This window comes from Puma concolor, chromosome D4, assembly GCF_028749965.1.
Source record: "Puma concolor isolate L17-30 chromosome D4, mPumCon1.1.hap2, whole genome shotgun sequence".
Lineage (NCBI taxonomy): Eukaryota > Metazoa > Chordata > Mammalia > Carnivora > Felidae > Puma > Puma concolor.
In genome coordinates, this window is record NC_141679.1 from 87,222,167 (window position 1) to 87,247,719 (window position 25,553).

The 25,553-nt window shown below is 57.2% G+C and overlaps 2 protein-coding genes across 6 annotated transcripts; both read right to left on the reverse strand.

The window, feature by feature from the left end:
• Positions 1-1,827: 1,827 nt before the first annotated feature.
• On the reverse strand, positions 1,828-11,645 carry ST6GALNAC4 (ST6 N-acetylgalactosaminide alpha-2,6-sialyltransferase 4). 3 transcript variants are annotated; one of them, XM_025921134.2, is made up of 7 exons: positions 11,489-11,645; positions 10,964-11,050; positions 9,256-9,441; positions 5,235-5,647; positions 3,370-3,477; positions 2,601-2,753; positions 1,828-2,511 (listed from the first exon to the last, which is right to left on the reverse strand). In XM_025921134.2, the coding sequence occupies exons 2-7, from the start codon at positions 10,973-10,975 to the stop codon at positions 2,322-2,324; spliced, it is 1,062 nt and encodes a 353-aa protein (XP_025776919.1). In that variant the 5' UTR covers positions 10,976-11,050; positions 11,489-11,645; the 3' UTR covers positions 1,828-2,321. The 3 variants fall into 3 exon arrangements, with proteins under 3 accessions (XP_025776919.1, XP_025776243.1, XP_025777610.1); XM_025920458.2 differs by having other exon boundaries at positions 2,601-2,774; XM_025921825.2 differs by lacking the exon at positions 2,601-2,753 and having other exon boundaries at positions 11,489-11,643.
• A 2,944-nt stretch (positions 11,646-14,589) lies between these two features.
• PIP5KL1 (phosphatidylinositol-4-phosphate 5-kinase like 1) lies at positions 14,590-23,360 on the reverse strand. Of its 3 annotated transcripts, XR_015243093.1 has the most exons (11): positions 23,048-23,360; positions 22,033-22,236; positions 20,884-20,934; positions 20,523-20,677; positions 20,127-20,251; positions 19,616-19,650; positions 19,470-19,525; positions 18,386-18,498; positions 17,927-18,080; positions 15,115-15,890; positions 14,590-14,785 (listed from the first exon to the last, which is right to left on the reverse strand). XR_015243093.1 is itself a non-coding variant. In XM_025913227.2 (10 exons), exons 1-10 carry the CDS (start codon positions 23,075-23,077, stop codon positions 15,623-15,625), a joined length of 1,191 nt encoding a protein of 396 aa, XP_025769012.1. In that variant the 5' UTR covers positions 23,078-23,178; the 3' UTR covers positions 14,590-15,622. The 3 variants fall into 3 exon arrangements, 1 of the variants encoding a protein (XP_025769012.1); XM_025913227.2 differs by having other exon boundaries at positions 14,590-15,890; positions 23,048-23,178; XR_015243094.1 differs by lacking the exons at positions 19,616-19,650; positions 20,523-20,677; positions 20,884-20,934; positions 22,033-22,236; positions 23,048-23,360 and having other exon boundaries at positions 20,127-20,455.
• Positions 23,361-25,553: the final 2,193 nt, after the last annotated feature.

Consider the following 25,553-nt stretch of genomic DNA (forward strand, 5'->3'; position numbering starts at 1 on the left):
AGTTCAAATCTCCCCAGAAACAGCAGACTCTGTCCTTGGAGACCCAGGACAAGACTGTGAGCAGGGAGGCAGCTGGTCAGGGCCAAGGAGGGCAGGGCCGATGCTGAGCAAGGGAGATCCCATTGAAAATGATAGTCCCACACATCAAGTGTCATCCCTGGGGCCACCTCGGTGAATTCATACAATCCCATGAGGTAGGGACTACTTTTTTTTTTTTTTCTTTTTTAAAGTAGACTCCATGCCTACATGGGGCTTGAACTTACAACCCCCAAGTCAAGAGTCGCATGCTCTACCAAGCCAGCTGGGCGCTCCAGTGAGGACAACTTTAATATCTTTCACAGATGAGGAAACTGAGGCCAGGAGGAAGGCACTAATCTGCCAGGATCCCACGTCAGGAGCCTGAGGGAGGCCAGGTCTCACTCCAGAGCCCTCCCTCCGAGCCTGGAAGTTCCCCCACCAACCCTCTGCCTGCCAGGTTACATCCCACCCTTACCTCTGCCCAATACCTGCTCAGAGACACTGGCCACTGCCAGGCCAGCAGCTGGCGTTCGGCTGCCAGCCTGCTCCTACTTCCCCAGCTCAGGGCTCTCCCCGCTCCTCCCACGCTTGCAGAGCCTTCTGGGCCTGCCTGGCACTGGGGCGGGGGAGGCCGGGTGCATAAAGCAGTGCCGTGGGCCAGGGGCCAGGTCTCCAGGCTCTCCTGAGAAGGCTGGGGGCAGCAGGGGGAGTGTGCTCCCTGGCACCCCGGCTCCGTGGCACAACTGGCCACATAGTTTGCGGGGTGCAGCGCAAAATGAAAGTGTGCAGCCCCTTGTGACAAAGCACTGTTAAGAATTTCAGGTTGACAACAGCAGAGCGTTACGCTAAGCATAAGATCCTAAACAACTGCGCAAGTCACATGCCCGTGAGGTGGGCCCCAAGCCCTGGAGCTGGGGGAGCTAGGACCCCAGGGCTCCTCCATTGCAGCTGACAGCCTGAGGTCCTGGGGTCCTGGTTTTTCATTAGTTTCCTGGTCTCCAGATTAAGGAAGGAGGCAAGGAGAGAGGGAGCGGAGGAAGGAAGGAAGGAAGGAAGGAAGGAAGGAAGGAAGGAAGGAAGGAAGGAAGGAAGGAAAGAAGGGAGGGAAAGGAAAAAAGGAGGGAGGGGTAGTTAAGTACTTTCATGGGCTCTCCCCAGCCCTCTGGTGCAGGGCCCAGGCACTCAGACCCCTTGCTCTCCTGGCTCAGCCAAGTGGCTTCTCCTTATCTGTAAAATGTGCTAACTCTGTCCCGCTCCCCAAGGTGGCCCCAGACCCTTGTTCACCGGCCCTTGCTGTTTACTGGTGAGTCTGTTTTTCCCACCCTACAGGTGAGGAAACTGAAGCTCTGCCTGCCTTTCTTGCAGTGTGACCAACTTCAGAGTTAACAGGGGATTTAACTGGCAAGATCCTTGGAATTTAACCCACGGAGCAGGGAGGTGACACGGGGTGGGGCACTTTCCTTCCCACCCTGAGTCATTTCCTCCCAAGCTCTGGACTCTCCTCCCACTGGTACAGGACAAGGGGTACCCTGGAAGCTGCTGAGGTGGGGCATTCCCCGTGCCAAGTGCAGCCGGGGAGCCAGACTTCCCGGCCTGGTGAGGAAGAGGCTTCCTGACTTGGCGGGGAAGCAGGTAGGCTCCTGGGGAAGAAACACGTGGGCAGGTTAAATGCCAGAAGTCCGGCCGGCTGTGGGCCCGGGGAGGGGCCCAAGGACCCAGCCTGCCCTCGAGTCAACAGGTTATGGGATTGTGGCAGGGAGAGGAGCCCCAATCCCCACCCCCAGACACATGACCACACTTCAGACAGGCTTCCAGAAAACACATGTTTACCCGTACACTCCAGAGGTGGCCCTGGCAGTCACAGTTCAAAGGCCCCTTCGCCCAACGAACCCCAAGCTCCAGCCTGGGAAATGTGGCACCAAAGGCAGGTGGAGGGGGGACAGTGAAGAAGGACCAGGGCTGTTGAAACATCGAAGATCACAATGCTGGTGAGTTGAGGGGCCATCAGCCCCGGGGGCAAAGGCCACTGGACAGACCCAGAGGGGGGGTGAACCCCAAAATGAAGATTTGGATTACTCAGAAAGTGGGGTGCAGGGAAGGGCTGCAAAGGTCACCACAGTCCTCCTCTTCTCCCCCTCAAGTCGGGAGGCCTAAGATGGCTCCAAGTGTCCCCAGGGTAGGGCCAGAAGGGACCTTAGGTCCACTAGGCATGTGGCAGGAGACAGGATCCATAAATTAAATGTTTCCGGTGGAGTGTGGAACAGAGGCCCGGTGAGGGCCTTGTGGCTGGCTAGGCGATGGGGCTACTGGGTCCTCCACGATGGGTGGGCAAACACAATGGGCCTCTTCTTGGCCCAGCGGGAGAACACGGCCTTCTCAGTGATGAAGCGGTGGGCGCTGCGGGGCGCCCGCTCGTGGGCCAGGTACATCTGACATTCGTCCAGCCGGCCCTTCTCAAAGTAGTGGTAAGGCACCGAGGGGTGGCTCTCCTCCCTGCGGGTGGGGAAGAGGGACAGGCGTGGGGCACCTAAGCTCGCCTGCCTCCCGCCACACCCTGCCACCTACCACGACCAGCCCCTCACCAGGGACTCCCCGCCGGAGCACCCCCATGCCTGGTCCCGGGGAAGGTCAGGACAGACAGGGGAGGCGCAGGGCAGCCCACGGATCCCACGGGCCAGGGTTTGACCCTGGCTCTGGCTCTTGCAAGCTGGCCGCTTCTAGGCTGGAGACGTACTCTGTGAGCATAAATAACCTGTCTGTAAAACGCAGACGGTCACCTGAGACCACGGGTCAAAAAGATGTAAGATTGCAAAGTGCCTTGCGGGTTCTGGGCTTCCGGTGAGCGTCCCGTCAGTCCCCGCAGCTGCACCCCCACCCGCTCGTCAGCACCGTGCACACTGGCCGTCTGGCCCGGGGCCATGGCAGAGGGCGCACATGGGCTGTCATCTGGCCCACGTGCTCACCAAGCAAGCTCCAAGAGAACAGAAAACAAAGACCCGGGGCCCGTCTTGTCCCTTGTGCACATGTTCCTTACAATAATACTGAACTATTGTGATATCAACGGCAACAGCTTCGACGCAGCTGGTGCCTGATGATGCCCTTCTGAGCACCTCGGTAGATTTATTCTCTCTCTAAACGTTTCTACAACCTTCTGGGGAAGGTGTGATCGCTCTCTCTTTTACGTATGAGGAAAGGGAGGCCCTGGGCCCCAGGGGTGTCTGAGCCTCAGCCGCCCACGGGGGAGCCCACACACCCCGTGCCCCAAGCTCCCCCAGGGTGAGGCCAGGACAGGGGGCCCACGGTCCTCCCCGCCCCGGCCTTTCCTCCCGCCTAGGACCCGGCTGGCCTGACCTGCAGTAGCTGTCGCTGACCATTCCGTAGACCACGATCTCCTCGCACAGCTCCAGGGCGAGGATCATGGTGAACCAGCCGGTGCTGAGGAAGGAGCCGGACTGTCTCCTGGCGGGAAGGGGCACAGTCAGCGCAGCCGCGTCCCTCCCCAACGCGGGTCTGAGCAAGGAAGGGGCTGTGCAACAGGCCCAGCCTCAGCTGTCTCCAGGCACAGCGCTGGTCACTCTCCCAGCCAAGGGCCCTCACCTTGACCCCTACAGAGGGGGCCCTGGGGAAGGCTGGGGAGGGGACAGAGCCAGCCCGAGATCAGCAGCAGGAAAGAGGTGCAGCTGGACGCCAACCCAGGCTTGTTCAGCCCCTCACCACCCACAAGGGGCTTGAGCAAACCCCGAGACGATCATGTGAGGCCACTGAGCACAGCGGGTGAGAGTGGGGAAGACCCCTGTCTGAATTCAAGTTGGTCTTCAATTCAAACCCTACATCTGCCCTAGGGTATCAGCTTTGCTCACAAACCTCTCTGAGCCTCACTGACCCATCTGTGGAATGGGGAGAATTATATAGGTAGTTATGGGGAGGGAACACTGTCAGCTCAGCACCTCCCCTGGTCCCCACACCCAACTGGGAGCGAGGGACTGTGTGGGCGGCCCAGGGCTCAACTCTCTCAATGCACCGGCACTGGTTACCCTCCCAGACGAGGGCTACTCACATCCACCTTGACAGAAGGGTTATGGGGTGGCTCACTCTTTCAAACTGGGTGGCTAGGAACCTGCCATGGCCGGTGCTAACATTCTCAAGGGAGGGCCAGGAATGCTGAGACAAGAAGGGGACAAAGAATGTCAGGCAGGGAAGGGCACCTTCAGACGGGGTGGTCATGGAGGGCTTCTCTGATGAGGTGACATCCCATCCAGACCTGAATAGCAAGAAGGAGTCAGTCACAGGGAGGCGTGAGAGGAGAACATTCTAGACGGAGGGAAAACATGTATGAGCCCTGCAGGTGAGAACCAGTGTAGAGATGTGAGGAGGCCCAGAGGACGGGCAGGTTGAGAGAAGGGAGATGATGAGATCACGGAGGCGGGCCTCGTAGGAGGCTTACAGGCCAGGGGAGGGGAGGGACGAGAGCCTGGACTTTATTCTCCACGTGAAGGGAAGCCTCCGTCAGGTTGCAGGCGGTTGGCGCTCAGACTGCAAGGGGGCAAGAGTGGCGGCAGCAAGGGGCTGCTACAAGCGCAGCGGAGGCTGGGGCGTAATGGTGGCTCGGGTCCAGGTGGCACCTGTGGGCACAGGAGAGTCAAGAGGCCACCATATGCCGCAGGTGATGGAATGAAAGGAGGCGGGTACAAAGCCCAGGTCTCTGGCTGGGAAACTGGAGGCTGGCGGCCGGATTTCCAGAGCTGTGGTGGGGGTGGGAGGAGCCAGCGTGTGGAGGAGGAGGCTGGGAGGAGTCTGAGTGTGAGATGAAAGGAGATCCTCAACGCAGAGGGCTTAAGGCAGTGCCTGGTGCAGGAAGAGGGCCGTTTGTACCGTCACTGCTACTTCTGTCATCTGGCAGGGACTTCAGAGGCCAGTTCAGATCTCAGGGAGTATCCCCTCCCGAGGCCAGAGCTCCCGACACCGCTCCCCGCGGTAGTGCTCCCCAGCCTGTGCTCGTAAGGCCGGCCACCGTAGGGGCTTTTTGATCTATGTGCTAACTCGACGAACGACAGTCTCTCTGATTCTGTCCCCCATCAGAGGCGGGAGCACGTCTGCCTCCCTCACTGCTGAACCCCAGCGCCCGGTGGAGCAGACCCGTGATGGACAAGAAGCGGCTTGAGAAGGCAGGTCCCCAGCCAGCAGGGAGACCCCCCGCAGGCCGGCCCCAGGCTCACCGGTTCTTGCCCGTCTCGTCCTGGAAGACCTGGTCGCAGTAGGCCATCATGCGCTCCGTGAAGGTGTAGACCTGCAGGCCCGGGTACATCTTCGTGAGCTGTAGCAGTGTGCGGTAGGTACGGCCGCCCAGCGCCCGGTCCATGTGCCTGCCCTGGCCCCACACCACGTAGAGCGTGTCACGGGCGTGCTGGAAGTAGTGGGAATAGTTGCGCAGCAGCAGAGGCACACTCGTGTGCGAGACCACGCGCAGGGTGCTGCGCCGGCCCACGTCCGCCTCAAAGCCCACGGTGGGTGCCTGGTTCATGCGCAGCACGCACTCGGCACTGTCGATCTCCGCGCCCAGGCCCGAGCCCAGCATCTGGCCGGAGCTGGACACCACGGCACAGCTACGGCATGGTTCTCGGACCAGCGGCTGCAGGGAGAGGCAGAGAGGAAGAGAAAGGCATGAGCACACAGCTCCCACATCCCCGTCCCTCCACCCGGTAACAGCCACCGCCTTCACATGGCCCCTGTATCAGCTGCAAGTACGGCGTCAACCCATTTTGCAGATAAGGAAATTGAGGCTGGGCCGGGGGAGTGACTTTCCTACGGTCACATGGATAGCAAGTGGCAGGGCTGAGACTCTGCGTTCAGAGCCCCATGCTTCCTCATCGGCCACCTTCATGTCCCTTTTCCCTATTGCTGAGGCCCTAATACGCCCTCCATCGTGGGGTTTTTTTTGTTTTTTTTTTTTTAACGTTTATTTATTTTTGAGACAGAGAAAGACCGAGCATGAACGGGGGAGGGGCAGAGAGAGAGGGAGACACAGAATCAGAAGCAGGCTCCAGGCTCTGAGCCATCAGCCCAGAGCCCGACGCGGGGCTCGAACTCATGGACCGCGAGATCGTGACCTGAGCTGAAGTCGGACGCCCAACCGACTGAGCCACCCAGGCGCCCCATCGTGGGTTCTTTATTACGGTTACGTGAGCAAACATTTATAAAGCACTTGAAGCGGTACTTAGCACACACTGGTACCAGGGGTCATATATGTGCTTGTTAAGTAAACGTGAACCTCGGCTCTTCACAATGACTCTTAGGCCACTCCTTCCTCTGCCTGAGCCCCACTCATGTTGTGCCCGGTTTGTAAGTAAAAGAAGGGTCTTTAGTCTTTAGGGTTTCACAACATTGAGAACGTCTGGCTCGGAGCCTGAATCCTGGTTCTGCCACTTCCTCTGTCTCTCTGAGCCTCAGTTTCCTCATCTGTCAAATGGGGATGAAAATAGCATTTACTTGACCAGGTTGTGAGAGGACTCAATTAAAAATGCCTGGAGGGGCGCCTGGGTGGCTCAGTCAGTTGAGCCTCTGACTCTTGATTTCGGCTCAGGCCCTGATTCCAGGGTTGTGGGATCAGGCCCCCGAGTGGGGCTTTGCACTGAGCGTGGGACCTGCTTGAGATTCTGCCTCTCTCTCCCTGCCCCTCTCCCCCACTCACGTGCATTCTCTCTCTCTCTCTCTCTCTCTCTCTCTCTCTCTCTCTCTCTCATAAAAACATAATAATTAGGGGCGCCTGGGTGGCTCAGTCAGTTGAGTGTCTGACTTCGGCTCAGGTCATGATCTCAGGGTTCGTGAGTTTGAGCCCCATTGGGTTCTGTGCTGACAGCTCGGAGCTCGGAGCCTGCTTCGGATTCTGTGTCTCCCTCTCTCTCTGCCCCTCCCCCACTCATGCTCGGTCTCTCTCAAAAATAAATAAACATTAAAACAATTTTTTTAAATAGTAATTAAAATAAAATAAAACTGCCTGGGGAATGATTAGCCCAGACCCAGAGGACAGCGAGGGCCCAACCATCTCATTATCCCCCGAGAAGCTGAAGCTGAGCCAACATGTCTACAAATGTTCACTGGCGGTCAGGAGTCAGGGGTCCCGAAAAAGACTTGCTCCCCACCCCATGTCTCCATGCCCTCCCGAGAGGACACGGGTTTACGATGGTCCCGTATTCCTCTCTGAGATATTTTATATCAGACCTAATGTTGATTTAGGGACTCACAGGCCCATTTTCCATGCCTCCAAAAGACAGCACGATTCCTTTATTCTGCCCACAGTTTGAGCCTATCCTGCCCACTGTGGTCTATTCAGATCTGAGGTCACTGCTAGCCCCAGGAGATATTCAGCTTGTCCCACGCAAAGGCTTTAAACTATTTAACTGCAATCAGATTTTTTTCCGGATATCCAAAACCTGGATTTCTGGCTTCTCTTAAGAAACCCAGAGGATCTGGCCACCTCGAGCCCATATCCGAATGAGCTCGAGTGTCTGAAATAAACACTGGCCACCACCACGGAAGATGGGACAGCATCTACCCGGCCCACCCCACCTCTTGTCCCATGTGGCCAAACCCCCAGTGGTTTTACATCTTGATCAAATATTTACATGGCACCTGTTGTGAACACTGGCCACAGATCACCCAGTTAGATCAGCAGAGCAACTCTACAGAGGTAGAAACCAGAAGATTCTTGATTCATCGGTAGAAGTTACCGATGAGGAGGCAACCAAGGCTCAGAGAAATGAAGGCCCAAAATATGTCTCCTCCGAGCCAGGGTCCCTGAACATGCCTCCCTCTGACCTTTGTGCTCAGAGAGCCATCAGACTCAGAGCCAGGAGCTTTCTGTGCTGGGTGTCAGTATGGGATGCCTTTGAGAAAGCTACTACGGGGGGCCACTGAAATCAGGGTGAGGGGTATAACGTACTCCAATCTGCACCTGGCAGAGCAAGCATGGGGAGGGGGGCGTCATGGGGCAGGGGCCAAAGCTGCCTCATCACCCCTGAGCTCCAGTGTCCCCGTAGCCCCACGAGAGGGAAAGGTCTGGGGCTGACGTGACTTTTCTCTATCATCTCCATCCCCAGCAGCGATCATCAGCACAAGACAGGGCGCATCCAAGGCACCAAATACACACTTGCCGAATGAATGGCTTATGTGCAAACATAGTTACATCTAAAGACAGGAGCACCTGGGTGGCTCAGGCGCTTAAGCGTCACGATCTCACAGTTCGTGGGTTCGAGCCCCGCGTCAGGCTCTGTGCTGACAGCTTGGAGCCTGGAGGCTGTTTCAGATTCTGTGTCTCCCTCCCTCTCTGCCCCTCTCCTGCTCATACTCTGTCTCTGTCTCTCTCTCAAAAACAAACATTAAAAAAAAATTTTTTAAAAATACATACACAGAATGATACACAGATCACCACGATGTGAAGGTGTCTGTCTCCCCCACCAGACTGGGAGCTCCAGGGGTGAGCTCCAGGGGTGAGCACCCTGGCCGACTCACCTATTTTACCTCCAGCACCCAGCTGAGAGCAGCCAGACAATATTTATTCAATTAAAAAACAAAAGCAAAAACATTTCGGGGCGCCTGGGTGGTGCAGTCGGTTAAGCGTCCGACTTCAGCCAGGTCACGATCTCGCGGTCCGTGAGTTCGAGCCCCGCGTCGGGCTCTGGGCTGATGGCTCAGAGCCTGGAGCCTGTTTCCGATTCTGTGTCTCCCTCTCTCTCTGCCCCTCGCCCGTTCATGCTATGTCTCTCTCTATCCCAAAAATAAATAAACGTTGGAAAAAAAAAAAAAATTAAAAAGCAAAAACATTTCTAGAGCGCCTGGGTGGCTTATTTGGTTGAGCATCCGACTCTCGATTTTGGCTCAGGTCATGATCCCAGGATGATGGAATTGAGCCCCCACACTGGGGTCCACACTGAGTGTGGAACCTGCTTAAGATTCTTTCTCCCTCTTCCTCTGTCCCTCCCCCCTGCTCGTGCTCACTCTCTCTCTCTCTCTCTGGAAAAAAAAAAAAAAAATTACAAAATAAAAAAAAAATAAATCCACTTCCTCTTAGAACTTGGGACTCACAGAGGTGTAGTGACTGCTCAATGTCACACAGCTGGTGAGCAGAGGGGCCAAGCCTGGGGTCCAGGCTGGCCTGGCACGCGCCTGGTTCTCACTTATGCCCAGAGAGTAGGGGGCACCCTGGCCGGCCTGTCTCGACATGTTGTCCGGCCAGCTCACCTTCCCATCTGGCACGCTGCTATATCCGCTGAAGTGCAGGGGCCCTGGCACAGTGGGCCTGGAGTTGGTGGACGGGTGGGGGTCCAGGCAGGGGGCCAGGCAGAAGGACAGGCAGGCCCAGCAGCACAGCAGGATGTAGGCAGCTGAGAAGCCCGAGGAGCACAGGATGACAAGCAGGAGCCGACCCTGGGGGAGACAAACAGTCATGGGGTGTGTGCGGGGGGTGTCCCTGGGGCTCCTCTTAGAAGCTTATGCTGGGGTGCCATGCTCCAGCCTCATGGGTCCAAACCCCAGCTCGGTAGCTTCCAGAACATCAGCAGAGCCCAGAGTTAACCAGGGCTTCCTCTGGGCTGCTCAGGCCCTGGAGACAAGCCCTTTTATTCCTCCCATGTTCTAGATAAGGGATCCGGGATGAAAACCCGAGGCCACACAGCATGGAAACAGGATGGGCCCTTCAATCCAGGCTGCAGAGCACATACTCTTAACCAGAAGCCTAGGTGCACTCTGTAGCCCTGGGTGCAACTCTCCACCCCTCTGGACCTGCTTCCTCTTCTAAAAACTCAGGGCCCGTAGCACCTGTGAGCTCACCGTGAGGCCAGCGGTAACAGTGCTGTGTAGACTATAATGTGCACAAGAAGACGCAAGAGTGGCCCCTCAGGAGGGCAAACCCTCCTCCTTCAGACCTTGGACTGGAGCCGCCAGGGTGCCCATCCCCTGTCCCCTCCCCCAGCTGACTTGGTGCCGGATCTGGATCAGCAGCCCAGGTGAGTAAGGAGGATGGCAGAAAGGGAAGTGTCACTCAAGAAATGGTTTCAGTAATTGACAGCTGCTGGTTCAGAGGCTCCCACCTCCAGAAAACATGCGCCAAAGGCCACGTGAAGCAGGACGCCCTCCGGGGGCCCGCTGGCCCTCTGAGGGAGTGCCCCCACCAAGCCTTTCAACGAAGAGCCCCGACAGGGGGCACGACCTGCGGCTGCTGTCATGTGCTGGGCCACCCTGGTCACCATCTGTGTCTCTCTGGGCTCTAATATTCTCCCAGCCCGCCCAAGGCAGAGGTCCCTCAGCTGGCCCGCAGAACCCACCCAGCAGCTGGCTGGTACTCTGAAAATCGGAGGTGGGAAATGCAGCTCCCCGCCCCCGCCCCCCTCCCAGGGCATATCCTGCTGGAGGCCCACCCTTCTCTGCCCACAAGCCACATCAGCTTCTAAAAATAAATCTGTCTGTGGCCAGCTGTGCGGGGGAGGGGGTTCAGCCCCTGAGGCCTCAGGCTCTGCCCGGCATCTGGTCCCCTGCCCACAAGGGGCCCAGAGACCCGGATTCAGGCAGTGGTGGTGGACTCCCCACAACATCCAGGGTCCTCTCCCACAACCAGCAGCTCCTAAATAAAGTTGAGGGCAGCTAAACTGAACTTTCGCACCATATCCCCCTCCCAGGTGGGTGCCTCACCTGGGTGACCTAGGGGATACCCACAAGAGGTAGTACTGTTATCTCCTCATTACAGGGGAGGCGCACAGGGCACTGAGACCAGAGAGGGAACACCACTTGTCTGAAGCCACACAGCCTGCCAGATCAGGCAGGGCTTTGAGGCCAGTCTCCCCTTCTCAGCTCAGGAGCAGTGGGTCAAAAGTGAGTCAGTGCTGGGGTGGGAGAGGCTATGAGGCTGCTGTGCCGGAAGTTCCCCAAGAGCCTTCCTCCTTCCACCACTTACCGGAGCCTTCATGCTGTTGCCGCTGCTCAGCAGCCTGGGGGCTGCTGTCTCCAGGGCTCAGGCTGGGAAGGGGTGGCAGCCAGGCACCTGCCAAGATCCAGAAACTCAGAGCTAGGTCCCAGGCCCCTGAGGAACCTGCCCAGGGAAACTGAGGCAGGGAAGGGTATGGGGCCAGGGTCAAGGCAAATGGCTTTCGGGAGTCAAACGCCTTAAAGTCCCCAAACACCGGACAGCGCTGTCCGCATCCTAAAAGACCTGGTATCAGGTGACCTTCGGGAAACCTCAAACCAACCCAATCCCCATTGTGCAGATGGAGAAAGAGAGGCAGGGAGGGGGAGCCCTCGGCTCAAGGTCACCCATCGAGTCTGGGTCAGTTAGAACCAGCAGTCTGGAGCCCCGACTGCCTCCCCATCCTTCCTACCTCCCTACGGGCGGGAGAAACGGAGAGGCCTGAGGCGGGATAGGACGAGAGATTTCCACCCCTCTCCCAGATTCCACCGCCCCTTCCCCCGGCCGGGAGCTAACCAGACGGGTAGGCTGGGGCGCTCCGGCTGTTCTCGATCCACTGCTCGGAGCTCCATGGCCCGCAAACCGGGCGGGCCGGGCTGGAAGCCTGAGCCCCGGGGCGGAGGCGGCACCGCGGCCGCGGCTTCTGGAGACTGGAAACCGAACGTGCGCCGCCGGCAGCGGGGGCGGGGTCTGCGAGGACGGGGAGGAGACAGGCGCGCTGGGGGCGGAGCCCGGGAAGAGGGAGGCGGGACCTACGAGCACCGCCTGCGCGGCTGGGGAGGGAAGTGCGTGGCTGGCGGCGGGGCCTCCGGGATGGGGGCGGGGCCTGCAGGCCGTGGGCGGAGCCGGAGCTCCCGCATCTCCCCTTTTCTGCCCAACCACGTTTCTCCCAAGCTCCTGCCGGGGATCCGAGAGAAAAGGCTCAGCGGGGGTGGGAACCAGGGCGCCTCCGTGGCTGCCTAGCCTTCCGGACTTGGGTTTCTCCATTTCTGAAATTGGGGGGGTGGGTAGGAAAATTAAGCAGGGGCTTGGGGTCAAGCAGCCCTGGGTTTCAAGCGGGTAGGGTTGCCAGATTTAGCAAGTAAAATACAGGACACTCAGTTATATTGGAATTTCAGATAAACAGGGTATAATTGTATTAAAAATCTGACTTTCCGGTGTAACGGGGCGTCTTATATTTTCTCTGTCGACCCTAGCTGGACTGTCTCTGGTGGTGTGACCTACACCTGAGCCTCAGTTTTTCTCCTCTATGAAGTGGGGATAATAACAGCACCTACCTGCCAGTGGTACAGTGCAGAGCAGCTGTGACACTGTTAGGATTCGAACCCAGGGCAGTCTCACTGCCACGTAGTGGCCACCTATTTTCACCTCCCAAACACCCCCTCCCAAAGTGTCCTCCAGACCCCAACCAACTCGGTGTTGCACCCCCACAGAGGCTGCAATGTGTTCCATTTGAAGGCCCAAATGGGGTCCCTTGGGGATTTCAAACTCTAGCACGGTCAGGAGCCACAAAGGGTCGAAAGAGCAGATATGGGGCAATAGGGAATAGTGGGCCTGTGGTGAAGTAGAGGGCACATTTTCCATCTGAAGCATTTATATATATATATATATATATATATATATATATATATATATATAAAATGCTTTATGGGCCAGCATAAAGGTCTTACCTATGGAGGTCTTACCACCTCCACCACACCCACCTCCCTCTATGGGGCCTTCCCCTGGGATCCCAGGCTAGGTTCCTGCTCAGACCCCATTTCAAACTCCATTCACCTTTTTCTCAAAGGCTCTGACGTGGGCACGATGCCAAGGTACCCACGTTCTGATCCACACCCAGATCAGCAACTTCCCAAGGCTACCTGCTCAGGTGCAAAACCAAGTCGGCCATGACTCTCCCCATCCTATTGCGGGGAGGGCATGCTGAGGCAAGCCCTGTCCCTGGGCCTCCTTTGAGCATGGGCCTACTTTGTCCCTGCACCCTAGCCTGGGCATAGTTCAAGGGTGGTGGCCCAAGTTCAAACTCTCTCTGTGGTCTCCCATTCACACAAGGCCAGGCACACAAAGCCTGAGTCCTTCTGCCCCTGACCCCCAGTCTTCATCCTTCACGTTTCTCTTCCTCATAGACTCAACCCTAAGGGGACAGTTGTGAGAAATTCCCTACAGATCCATTCATTACCCACAATGGCTGGTGACCTGATGTGAGGATTCTTTCTCTAAAGAGGCAACACCCTCCTGGCCACATGGAAACAAGGATGTGCCCAAATGTCCTGGGCTCCCAGAGCAGATGAGAATCATAAATCCACAGTAGAACTGACACCGGGAAGTCCTGCAGGCTCAGATAAAGCTCTTCAACTTGGTTTTTGCAAAAGTCCACTCTTTATCCTGACCTACCAGGCCCTGTACAGTCTGAACTCCTGCTTTCTTCTTAATCACCATCTGCTCACCCTGGTCACCCTTCTGACCCCCAATCACACTGAGCTCATTCCTACCTCAGGACCTTTGCACTTGCTGTATCCTCTACCTGGACTGCTCTATTCACATAGCCAGCTCCTTCCGGCCATTCAGCTCAACTGTCACCTCTTCAGAAAGGCCCTGGCCAACTACTCTATGTGACACTGCATGCCCATCCCTCTAAGTTTCACCTTGATTGGTCTTTTTCATAGTAATCATCCAGCACGATGTGCTAGATCATGTCTGTTGAATGAGCAATTTAGGACAACCAGGAGTCCTGGGCCCTGTGAGACCTTGGATAAGTCATGTCGCTCTCCAGCCTCAGGCTCTGGCTTAGCCCATTGTGAAAGACCCCAGCTAGGTGAGGGGCTGAGTCATGCTTATCTATGAGTGCAGGACTCTCAGGCTCCAGTCCTGTCAGACCCAGGGGAAATGTAGGGCCAAACCTTCTGTGCTGCCCCACAGCCACAGTTTCCTCAACCCACCCACCTCCTGAGTGATGACCTTAAGGCCTCCATGTCTCAACTTCCTGCTGAGCCCAAACACGAAATTCTCTGTGGCTTGTGCCAGTTCAGAGAGGTTGAATATCACCCAAGGTCACCCAGACAACTAGGGGTGAGGACAATTGTACACGCATTCCAGAAGCCCACACTCCAGGGCGGTGGCATTCAACTTCCCTTCCCTCTCCCTTCCCTCCCCACCATTTTTCTTCATTTCCTCTAAAGGCTAGTGGAATGGCAATGTTTGGTATCGGCTGAAGGGCTTTCCCAAGGTCAAGCTCCAGTCCTGGGGGGTCAGCTCCTGGCCCACAAAATCCCACCACCAACACACTGTCCCTTCCCACAGTGAGATGTTTCTCTCTCTCAAGTGTCAGGCGCTCTCTCTCACCCCAGACCTTTGCCATGACCTTGGCCTGACTCCCAGGGCTGCATCGGACTCTTCTGGTCTCAGTTAAAATGTTAGAGTCAAGTTGCTAGGTGGAGGCCCCTTCCCTCAGCACCATGGCCCCATGCTCCCTCATGAGGCTCTGTCACACTGGGCTGCTTTTGTCACAATCTCTCCCTAGACTGTGAGTTCTGTGAGGGAGAGAACTGTGGAATCTGTGGAATCTGTGGATCTTGCTCCCCAAGTCCCTACCACCCAGTAGAGGGCCTGCCACATAGTAGGTGCTCAATAAATATTTAATGAGTTAACAAAGTCCACTTTCATCCTTTCCATTTTACAGATTCGACCACTGAAGCACAGAGAGGGCTAGCACCTTGCCCTGGTCACACAGCCAGGCCCCAGAGCAGCTCTAGAGGAGAAGCCCACTTGGGTATGGTTGGATTGGGCCAGGGTCAGAGGCCAGGCTGGAGGTTCCTGGAGGAAGGAGAAGGGATGATCAGGGGCTGTGCACGCACTGTGCTTCTTTGCTGCTGGTATTGTCTGCGCGGCCAGGCCCTTGGTCTTACCACCAACCCCTGTCCCCCTTTCACAGATGAGAAGAGTGACTTCCAGAGGAAGGAAGAACTTACTCAAGATCAATGGTGGGTCCTAACATAGTGTCTTCCAGAGATGCAGCCGCCCCCCAAAACCTCCCCTTCTCCTGCCTGCATCCCTGGAGAAGCAGGAGCCACAGGAACCACCCCAAAAGGCCGGTGGACAGGAGGTAAGGAGACCTGGGATCTTGGGCTGGCCTTTCCACTTACCCATGGGTAAGCCCATTAAAGTCTCTGGGCCTCAGTTTCCCCATCTCGACGACAAAGGGGCTTGGCTGGAGCCTTCAGCCTACACCATTCCCCAGAGCATGAAGACAGGGCTAAGGGAGCTGGTGGGTAAGAATACAGGCTCCTGAGTCCAAAAGGCATAGTCGAGTCCTGGTTCCAGCATTTATTGCTGAATGATCTTGCTCAGTACCTTCACCCCCTGAGCCTCCAATTCATGGTCTGTAAAAAGAGAATAATAGCATTTTTTTTTTTTTTTTTTTTTTGAAGATTAATCGAGCTAATGTTGGGGAGTCCCTGGCACAACGCCGAACCAGTCATCACCACCAAATGAGGCTGTGTTGTCATGGTATTAGTTAGGGGATGCTGCCCTCTGGAGGCCAAAGGGAGGAACAGCAGGTGAAGGGAGGCCGACCCGCCGCCGGGGCCAGACTGGAACCCTGGTTCCCGGCGTGTGCCCATTGTCCAGATGCGAGAGAGCAACGGGCGCGGGTCACTCGGTATGAGCCTCCACCCACTGGCAGAGGCGACGGGCGTAGCGAGCGGGGCTGACGGTGGAGAAGGTCCGACCTGGGTAGCGCAGCGTCTTCCATAAATGCTCCAGCCGCTTGCGGAGCCCGTAGACCGTAGAGAGATCCACGAGACCCAGGAAATAGCGTTGCTCCGGCCCGTCCAGGATGTGTAAGGCGTTGGGGGAGTCGGGCAGCAGCCGGCGGTTCTGGGATTCCGGCTCCTCCGGGCTCTGTACCCCTCGCACAGACCTGGCGGCCGACAGGTGGGTGAGGCTACTGCCTCCTCCAGGGGGGCCCCAGCCAAAGGGTTCCCGCAAGCCTAGCCCCGGCGCGCCCGCGGTGATTCTGCGCTGACCCTGCGCTTCCTCCGCTCATTCCCACAACTCCTGTGTGCCAGGCCTATGACGTCAGATGAACTGGGAGGCCGAGTAAAGTGTGGATGATGGTCTAGAGTCGCACTGTCCAATACGTAGCCACTAGCCATATGTGGCCGTTGAGCATTAAACTGCGGCCAGTCCCAACTGGGATACGCTCTAAGAGTAAAATACAGACTGAATTTCCAAGACAGTATGAGAAAAAGAATGTAAAATACCTCATAAATGTTTATATTGATTAGATGATGAAACGATAAAATTTGGGGTGTATTGAGTAACAAATATATTCTTACAATTAGTTTTACCTGTTTCTTTTTACTTCTCTAAAGAGGCTGCTAGACAATTTAAAACCACATGTGTGATTCGCGTTACATTTCTGTTGTCTAGAGCATTTGGGTCACGCAGACCCTGGCTCTGCATTTTATCCGCCGGGTCACTTTGGGCAAGTCTGGTGTTGGGGTATTTCCCAAACTTCTGTTTGGGGTCGTCCATCTCTGGAGGTTTCGGGGTGGCAGAGCTGAAAGAAACCTTGTGAACAAAGTCCAATTCCGGTTTATAGATGATGTGTGTGTTGGGGGATGGGATGCCTTCCAAATGTATTCCAAATCCGAAGATGCCTTTGGCTGGGTCCCAGTCCCAGCCCAAAGCAGGTTCAATTCCCTATTTCGTCCTCTTGGAGGTGGAGGGAAGTTGGGGAAGTGTCGCGGAGGGAAATAAGCCAATGAAAGACAGGCCCTGCCCAGGCATCGACCAATCAGAACCCAGTGGTGTGGGAGACTGGGCAAACCGCTAGTGTCCTTTGCATTGCGGTGCGGTGCGGTGCTGGGAGGGGGCGGGGCGCGGTCTTTTTCCGAATGGGGGGCTGGGAACTGGTAGGAGTGGGGCTGGAACAGTGGCAACTTACCAGCTAGCAAATTTCAATATGACAACAACCACTATATGCAAACTAGGGTTTACTGGCTGAATGACAGCTGTAATCTAAGCGCCAGATGGGGGCAGAGGGCAAGGCAGAAGCTGACCTAGTTTGGATGGGCAGACTTGGCTGGGGACCCGTCTGTGCCCCATGGCAGGAATTTCACCCTCTGGTCAGGATGTGGTCAGGCCAGCCACAGGGCTGTGGGGAGCCGTTAATCTGGGTTCTGCCCAAGCCTCACCCATCCCAAGGTCTTCCTCCAAAGGGTGGGTTCGGAGGCCAGATGAGAGGACATCATCTTTCACTTTTCTTTTCCACCCACCAGATGGTTGGGCTTCTTTCCTGAATGTGCCTTCCTTAACCCCTACTTAATCCTGTTCAGTCACAAAGGTGGGCCTTGGAGGATTGAAATCAAAGCAACCAACCTAGGACTAACATGAATCCTCAGAAGTCATTCTACAACCTCACTTCCCGTCTCTGAACCTCACTTATCACGTCTCTAAAATGGGAAGGAGCCCACCTTAATGAGGCTCGTGGCCAGCATGCAAAGAACAGTTGCTACTACAAGGCAGGGGGACACCATGGTGATGGTGCCCATGGTGATGACCCCAGGGTCCTAGAAGTAGAATTACTGGGTTAAAGGGCAAGGGCTCCTTCTAAAGTAAAAATTAAATAGGTCTGAAAACTGTTCTGAAATCTTCCATGGCTCCACACCCCTTCAGGAAAGTGGGCAGATTCTTTAAATCAGCACCGAAGTCCTTGTCCAGCTGGATCTCCCCTGTTCTGTCCTCTGCTGCTGTCCGCATGTGTCCCCCCACCCTGCCAGCCAGGCTTCTCCAGTCCTTCACCCTACACGTGGACACATGCACACACGGACACACAAACACTGCACTTTCCAGTCTCTGAGCCTTTGTCTGTACTGTCTTCCCACCTCACCACCCATCGTTCTCAGGCTCCCGTCACCTCATTCTTGCCCTTGCCCTGTAGGGGGGGCCCACCTGGCTGTGCGGAAGATGAGGCTGCTGCCCGGGCCCCTCTCATCCTCGTGGAGGTGCTGGAAGGCCATCAGAAGGCTGTAATCCAGCACGTTGAGCTCCCGGAGGAAGGCGGTGTCCAGTTCCATCTGGTGGAGGAGCCAGCTCCGCTGGGGCCCTGCCAGAGCATCAGTGCCCCCACCTGAGTGCTCATCGTGTGCCAGGCAAGGTGCTGAGGGCTCCACACATATCTGCCCCAAGAGGGCAGGTGTCATTACTGCCCCACGTCACAGATGAGGAAACTCATCTGTAATTTGCCCTGGTCACCTAGTTAGTAAGTCGTGGAGCTAGGATTTGAACTCTGCTCTGCCTGACTCTAGACCCTGGGCTCTTAATGACTCAGGCAGAGGGCAGGCCAGGGACACCCTTCTGACTTCACCCGCAATGGAGAAAGAGCAGCCACTGACTGTCCCCATGGCTCACCCAGGTCGATGGTCTTGCCTTGAAAGTTGAGGTCCTTCAGCACGAGGACAAGAGGGCTACCCTCAGGGGCTGGCTCCACCCATCGGCTCACCTCACAGCCCTTTATATCATACCTGTGAGGGGGTATGACAGAAAGGGGATGACAGAATTCAGGTTGACACAGACTGACACACACAGGGAACCAAGAAACAAGAGCTTCCACTGGGTGGATGTTCAAATCCTCAGCACAACCCATTCCATTATTGTCCCCATGTCACAGATGAAGAAAAAGGCCCAGAGTTTTCTTTGACTTGCCCACATAGTAAGTAAAGAATAGAGCGGGGGGTGGGGGTGGGGCACCTGGGTGGCTCAGTCGGTTAAACATCTGACTTCAGCTCAGGTCATGATCTCGAAGCTTGGGGGTTCCAGCTCCGCATCACATTGGAGCCTGAAGCCTGCTTCAGGTTCTGTGTCTCCCTCTCTCTCTGCCCCTCCCCGCTCTCACTCTTTCTCTCTCAAAAATAAATAAAATATTTTTAAAAATTAATAAATAAATAAACTAAGAAAAAAAAAAAAAAGAAGGCAGAGCAGGAATTTGAACTCAGGCCTTTGGAAGCCCAGTTCAGGCTTTACCCCTGCTTGTGCCTGCCTCTTAGCACCCTGTCATCCCTGGAGGTGTTCCAGACACAGGCATCCAACCCTAGACAGCAGCACCAGGAGGGCTTGAAGGAAGTCCGTGGCCCCAGGGGAGCACTAATGGAGACCCTGCAGGCAGAGTCGGGGTTAGGAGGCACAGAGGCCATGTGAAATAAGAGGCTGGGTTCGAATCCCTGTTCCTCGCAGAGTAGCTGGCCCTCCTTGTCCTCAGCTTCTCATCTATAAAATGGGCATGATAACCACACCTGCCCCTCAGAACGGTTCTGGAATAAAGAAGGCAATGAATGCGAAGACTCGAGTGCCCAGTGCATCCTGAGTGCTCAAGAGACGCTGGTCGTGCCTAGCACCGTCTCTGATCCATTAGTCCAGTTTCGCATCTATCTAGGGGGGGATGGGTGCTGCAGGTGGCACGTCCCGCGTGGGGCCGGGGCCCTGTGAGGCGACTCACCTCTCAGAGATGCGGCCGGCGGGATAGAAGACGCTCTGCATGATGATGAAGAATTTCTGGGGACGGGGGTAGGGAGTGAGGGAGGACAGGATCTCACCCTCCAGCCGCCCCCTCTGACCCGGCCCCCTCGCCTCGGCCTCACCCACCTTCTTTCCCCGAGCCACCCGCAGACTGTGCACTCCTGGAAGGGGAGAGGGCGCCAGGTGAGGGGCCCCAAACTCGACACCCCTGGGCCCATCCCGCCCTAGGCCCGGCGCCAGGCCTCGCCTCCTTCTCGAGGTCCACCGCCTCCCGAGCCCGCCCCTCCAGGCCGCGCCCCCAGACCTCTTCCGCGGCTTGGGTAGAGGTCCCGACTGGGCCCGGCTCTAGGCAGCCCCAGAGATGCGCGGTCCTCAGGCGTGACTCCATCCACATACCCTCCCCACAAGGGACTGTCAATCGACACCGCCCCCTTTAGGCCCCGCCCATCCAAACACCACCTTTCCCCTACAGGAACATCTAGGACACGCTCCCCACGGAACTATCCGCGGCCGGCGGATCGGTTCCCTCCGCCCGGCTCGGGCTCAGACCCCTACAACCCCCCCCCTCCCCACCCTCCTCCTTAGCTCTCTCTTCCCTCCCCCAGCCCCGCAGTCCCGGGTTCCTGGCCGGTCGTACCCAGCAACCGCGCAAGCAGCGAGTGCGGATGCCGCTGCAGGTGCTGCACGTAGCGGGGCAGGTGGGCGAGCAGCGCCCGCACCTCCCGGCGGCGCTGGGTCTTCAGGAAGAAGCGTTGATCGTGGCTGGGGTGGAGGGAGAGGTCACTGGTCAGGCAGGGCTGGAGCGGCCCCCATCAGGCCCTCTGCCCGAATGTGTATCTGTCTCCCCAGGCCCAGGTTGAAGGTCTCCCCACCTCCACCCTTGTCACCTCCCGTCCTCCCTCTCCTCCTCCGTCTGATCCCTACCTGCCCCTGGCCCTCCCCGACCTTGCCATCCTGTTTCTCTTCTCCGCCTCCCCCCCCTTCACCCAAGAACAACACTCCCACCCCTTCCCCACCCCTGCTGCCAGCTCACGACAGGAAGAAGCTGGCCTTGCTCTTGGAGGTGCTGAGGAACTGCAGGTAGGGGCCACCTGGGCCTAATGCCGCCTGATAGTCTCCCTCAGCCAGGCCTAGGGAGTGGCGTAGCCAGGCGAAGGCCGGGCCGGCCAGGGTGCCCAGCTCGAAGCCCTGCAGGGGAGGAAAAGCAGGCCCAAGAGTGTCCACGGGGGCCAGGTGTGTGCAGTTGGCCCTAGCGTGGGAGGGTCAGGGTAATCACATCCTTCCCACAAGGCCCTGAGGCAAGTCAGCACTCCCACTGCACGAAGGGGGAGACCGAGGACAGAGAAGGAACACCAGTACACGCCCCTCCCGTGCAGCAGTCTTGGGCTTCCTACCTCATGAACCTGGGTCAGGACCTCGGAGAAATCCTCCTCGGTGGGTGGTCCCTACAGGGAGGGGTGGAGGGGTTCAGGGCAAGTCTCAGCCCCAGGATCTCCAAGAGCCCTGCCTCTGGCCTCACCCCCTTTCCACAGTCTGATTGCTCCAGCCAACCAGCACCAGAACTCAGAGCCTGGCCCATTCACCCAGATGCACGTGTTGGCCAAGTGAAGCCGGAGGCCATCCCAGTGAAAGGGGATGGCCTTAAAGCCAAGGGACCTGCCTGACTCAGTGTGAGAGAGGCAGGATCAGGGAAGGCTTCCTGGGGGAGGTGACCTCTAAGCTGAAATCTGAAAGGTGGTGGAGAGGACGTGCCTGGTGCTCACAGCAGGGGGAACAGCACTGGTGGCCACCGGGAAGAGCAAGAGGGCCCAAGTGGTTGCAGTAGGTAAAGGAAGGATGGAGTATGGATGCAGCTGGACAGCTGGCTCTTGGACTTGAGCCAGCAAGGTCCTGAGGCCATGCTGAGTACTGGGGAGCCATGTTAGATTGGCAGCAGGCGATGAGAGTTAGAGGACCTCTTGTCGGGCTCCGACACTCTTCCTGGACCTCTAGGTCCATGTGCCAGGACTTGGCCTATGGGCTGTGGTCACACTGTGCACATGTGTGCACACACACAAACAACACACGTGCTTGCTCGGGCTCCGTCCAGCTGCTGAGCTTGCAGTTGGGCGACCCTTTCTGCTGAGCCAGCCTGGCCCCAGCCTGAGCTCCGGGGAGGATGGGCCAGGCTGGCAGGGTGGGGGTGGGGTCCTTTCTCAGCCATGCACCCTAGCAGAGCTAGGAGGGCCTCAGAGACCAGGGAATACAGTCCCCCCTACCCATTATACAGATGGGGACTCTGAGGCCCAAAGAAGAAGAGGCCCAACTAGATCACACACCAACCACCTGGGTTAAGGGGGCCTTCACCTCCCCAACACACACTGGGCTGTGTGGCTTCCTGGCCTCAGCCCCCACCCCAGCATGTCCCTCTCTGCACCCCAAGCCCCTGATTTCCTCCTCTTATAGCCCTCTCATCCCCAGTCCTGCAGTATTAACAAGACAGGGCATCGGCGCAGTCTTGCCCTTGGTACTGTTGAGGTGCATGGCACAGATCAGCCACTCACTGTGGGTGGGTGGTCCATGGAGACCTGAGTGGCAGCCCACAGCCCTGCCTGCATCATACATGTCAGCTGGTGCAGCTCATGCCCCGGGCCGATCTCAAACAGGCCAAGACGAGCCTGCTTGTCTCGTAGACGCCAGAGGAGGCCACGGCGGCCAGAGGTCGAGGTGGCTGGTCTGCATCCAGCCTCTGGGGAGGGGGCCAGGACCTGGTGGCAGGAAACACAAGAAGCAGTGAGCACACAGAAGCATTCCAGAGGGGAAAGACCTGGGTTTGCGTCCCACCTCTGGTACTCGTGAGCCCTCCTGTTATCACTCTCTGTCTCCGTTTCCTCGGTTGCAAAATAGGGAGAATGCTGGTACCCACCTCACTGGGTGTTGTGATGGGCCGCCCAGTGCCTGGCATGCAGTCAGCACCCAGAATAGAACGATGGTTATTATTATCAGTAGGTAGAGAATGCTTTCCGCAGACAAACCTGTCTCTCACCAGCTGTGTGATCTTAGGTAAGTCACCTAACCTTTCTGCATCTCGTTTTCTCCTCTGTAAAATGAGAACTATAATAACTCCTTCGTGGCAGTTTGAGCTCCATGCCCAGGAACCCTTGATAGTAGGAGCTGTGACGCCAGGGACGGGGGCATCTATTCGACTGGAGTTCCTCCAGGCCGAGCGGAGGGTCAGCATGAAGCTGAGCTCGCAGCAGCTGACCCATTAGTAGTGGGCACCCACCATGTGCCCAGCACTGGCTGAGAGTCTGACTTCCTGACAGCCCTATGAAGGAGGAGCTTTTATAATCACCTCCATTTTCGCGATGAGAAAACTGAGGAAGTTCTCTGGGGATAACCGCCAGACTTCCCCTGCATACCTGCGGCCCCCTGTGGGGCGTGTCCTGGTCCCCGCCCAGGGCAGGACCCCTCCGGGGCTTGGATTGGGGGTCTGTGTCCGCGCTACCCTGGGAGGGGAGGCCTGGACCCTGACCCCCAACCCTTTCCTCTCCTGTCCTCTTTTGGGTCCGCACCTACCTCGCGGGGCCCCGGGCTCGGCGCGGCCATCACCCCCGCAGCAGCTTCCCGGGCTCTGGCGGTGTCCCCGCCGCCGCGCTGCAGGAGCGGGTCCCCGCCCCTGCTTCTGGACCGACCAATAGCGCGGCGCCGGTCACCGCTGCACCCAATCCGCACGGGAGGCGCCGGGGATCGCCTGCGGGTCCCGCCCCCGGGGCTGCAGCATCCTTCAGACCTCGGTCCAGTCCGGGGCGGGGCCGCCGCGCATTGCTTCAGGTCGCCAGGAGGGAAGATCCACCCCCCCCCCCCCACCTCAGTTCGTCTCCTGAAGTGGGGGATTCGGGTCTCGGGGCCTCATGGGAAGGCGGGAAACCTAAATCCACTCCGGCCCACCCACTCTGGCGTGAAATCCCCACCGACTGCCTTTCGGGTGAGAAAACTAAGGTCCGGAGACAGAAGTGAGTATCTCCAGGTCACACAGGAAGTCCGGGGCACGCATTCATTCAGGGCATATTTTGAACACTCCCTTTGGGCCAGGGCTAGTGCTAGGCCCTGGGGATTCAGTGGTGAGAGGGAGGAACACAGCTGCCAGCGTGATCTTTTAAAAGCATAAATCGGATGATGTCACTCTCATGCTTAAAACCTCCAGTGGCTTCCCCCTGCACTGGAACAAAATCCACACCCCTCGCCCCGGCCATGGCTCCAGGCCCATCTCAAACCACTCTCCCTACACCCACCACACAGCCACACGCCGCCCCCCGCCCCCACGCTGGTCCTTAGGAATAAAATTCTTCCACACCTGGGGCTTTTGCAGGTGCTGTTCCCATTGCTTGAAATCCTTTCCCCTAGGCTCTCATTTGCCCTATTCTTTCTTGTGACCTTGACTGACTCGAAGTGTCCCCAACTCTCATGCTTTTCACATCACCTAGTTTTAATTTTCTTCATCACACTCAACACTGTAGGAAATTGACTTGTGCATTTATTTCTTATATCTCCACCCGCCCCCCCCCCCCCCCCCCCCCGAATGGGACCACCAGGAGGCAGGAACCAGGCTGGGCCCATTTCTTGGCTTGGTACCTGGCACAAACCAGTGTTTCACAAGTATATGTTGAACCAATGTGAGTAGGATGTGCAAAGGGCCTCTGAGTGCAAAGGGCCTCAGTGAGTCCCAGCCAGGGTAGCTGGAATGAGGAATCGAACAAGCGACCATGCAGGCTCTCTTAGGCCATCTTAGGGAAGGGGAGTGGAGAACCCAGACAAGCATTCTAAATGTGTATAAGAAAGATACTCAGATGTTCTAGAAAGGCCATGGTTGTCATGCATAGTCACATTGGAGGGAGCCAGAGTGGGTGGGTGGGCTGGGGGGGGGGAGCGGGTAAGGAATCTTTTGGTGACTTAGGGTAGAGGCTGGTGGCTTTGCATCAGGAAGGTGACTGGGGTGGGGGAGGGAGAGAAGGGGAGAATTGCCAAGATTTGAGGTCATGTGGATGGGGGCTTGGAGAAGGAAGGGCAGAGATGTCTGCCAGGCTTCTGGCTGGGGTTAGGGTCACAGGATGATGCCAGTCACGGAAGGGGGCGAGGCATGAGGGGAGGTCCAGATTGCTGAGAGGGCATCTGAGAGCTCAGATCATGACAGGCTTCATCTGAGGTGCCACTACGACATCCAGTGGCAGTTAGCTGGTGCATATGCAATACACAGGGGCTTGGGAGGCGAGCCTGGATGAGGACAAGGCCACCCAGGATATGTGGGGAGAAGGCTCGCGACCAAGTCCCAAAGAGCCCAATGTTGTCTCATGGCAGAAGTGGAGCATGAGACAGGAGTATGAGAATGGGTCATCACAGACACTGAGAGCATCTGAGGGTGCGTCCAGGGGGATGTCACAGACTAACATGGGGTCACTGGTGGTCGGAGTGGATCTAGCCCTCCAGGAAGGATGCCGAGCACAGTGAAGGTGAGGAAATCCAGGCAGCAGATGTGGACCCCCTTTTCGGAATTTGGCTACGAAGGGGAGAGACCTGGAGGAAATTACTCCGTTGATGGACAGTCCTTTATATGGAGGCCTGGGGATGCTCGTGAAACCGAGGGAGGACCCCAGTGAGAGGCAGTGGCTGTTCCAATGAGAGGGGGACCATCAGAGACACGATACTCCTGTCACAGCAGGGGGAGAGGACAGAACCCGAAGCCCAGGTCGTTCGTAGCTCTGCCTGGACTGGAGGACAGGGGGAAGATGGGCCAGGGGAGGGAAGGGGAGGTGTGCCCGCAGTCGGCCTCTGTTCTCAGATGAGGGAGCCGCCTCTGCTGACTAGAGTGAACATCCAAGGCGTGACAGAGCCTTAAACTACGAACTGTGGACGGGAGCCTTGGCTGCGCGGGGGGCGGGGTTGATTACCAGGAGACAGGGCTGGGCCTGCGCCAGATCAGTCAACCTGACCACAGCCAGCCCTGCTCTGGTTCCTCCAGCTCTCACTGCCCAGAGCCATGCTAGGTTGGGCTGCTGGGTATAAGAGACGGACAATGGACTTGGCC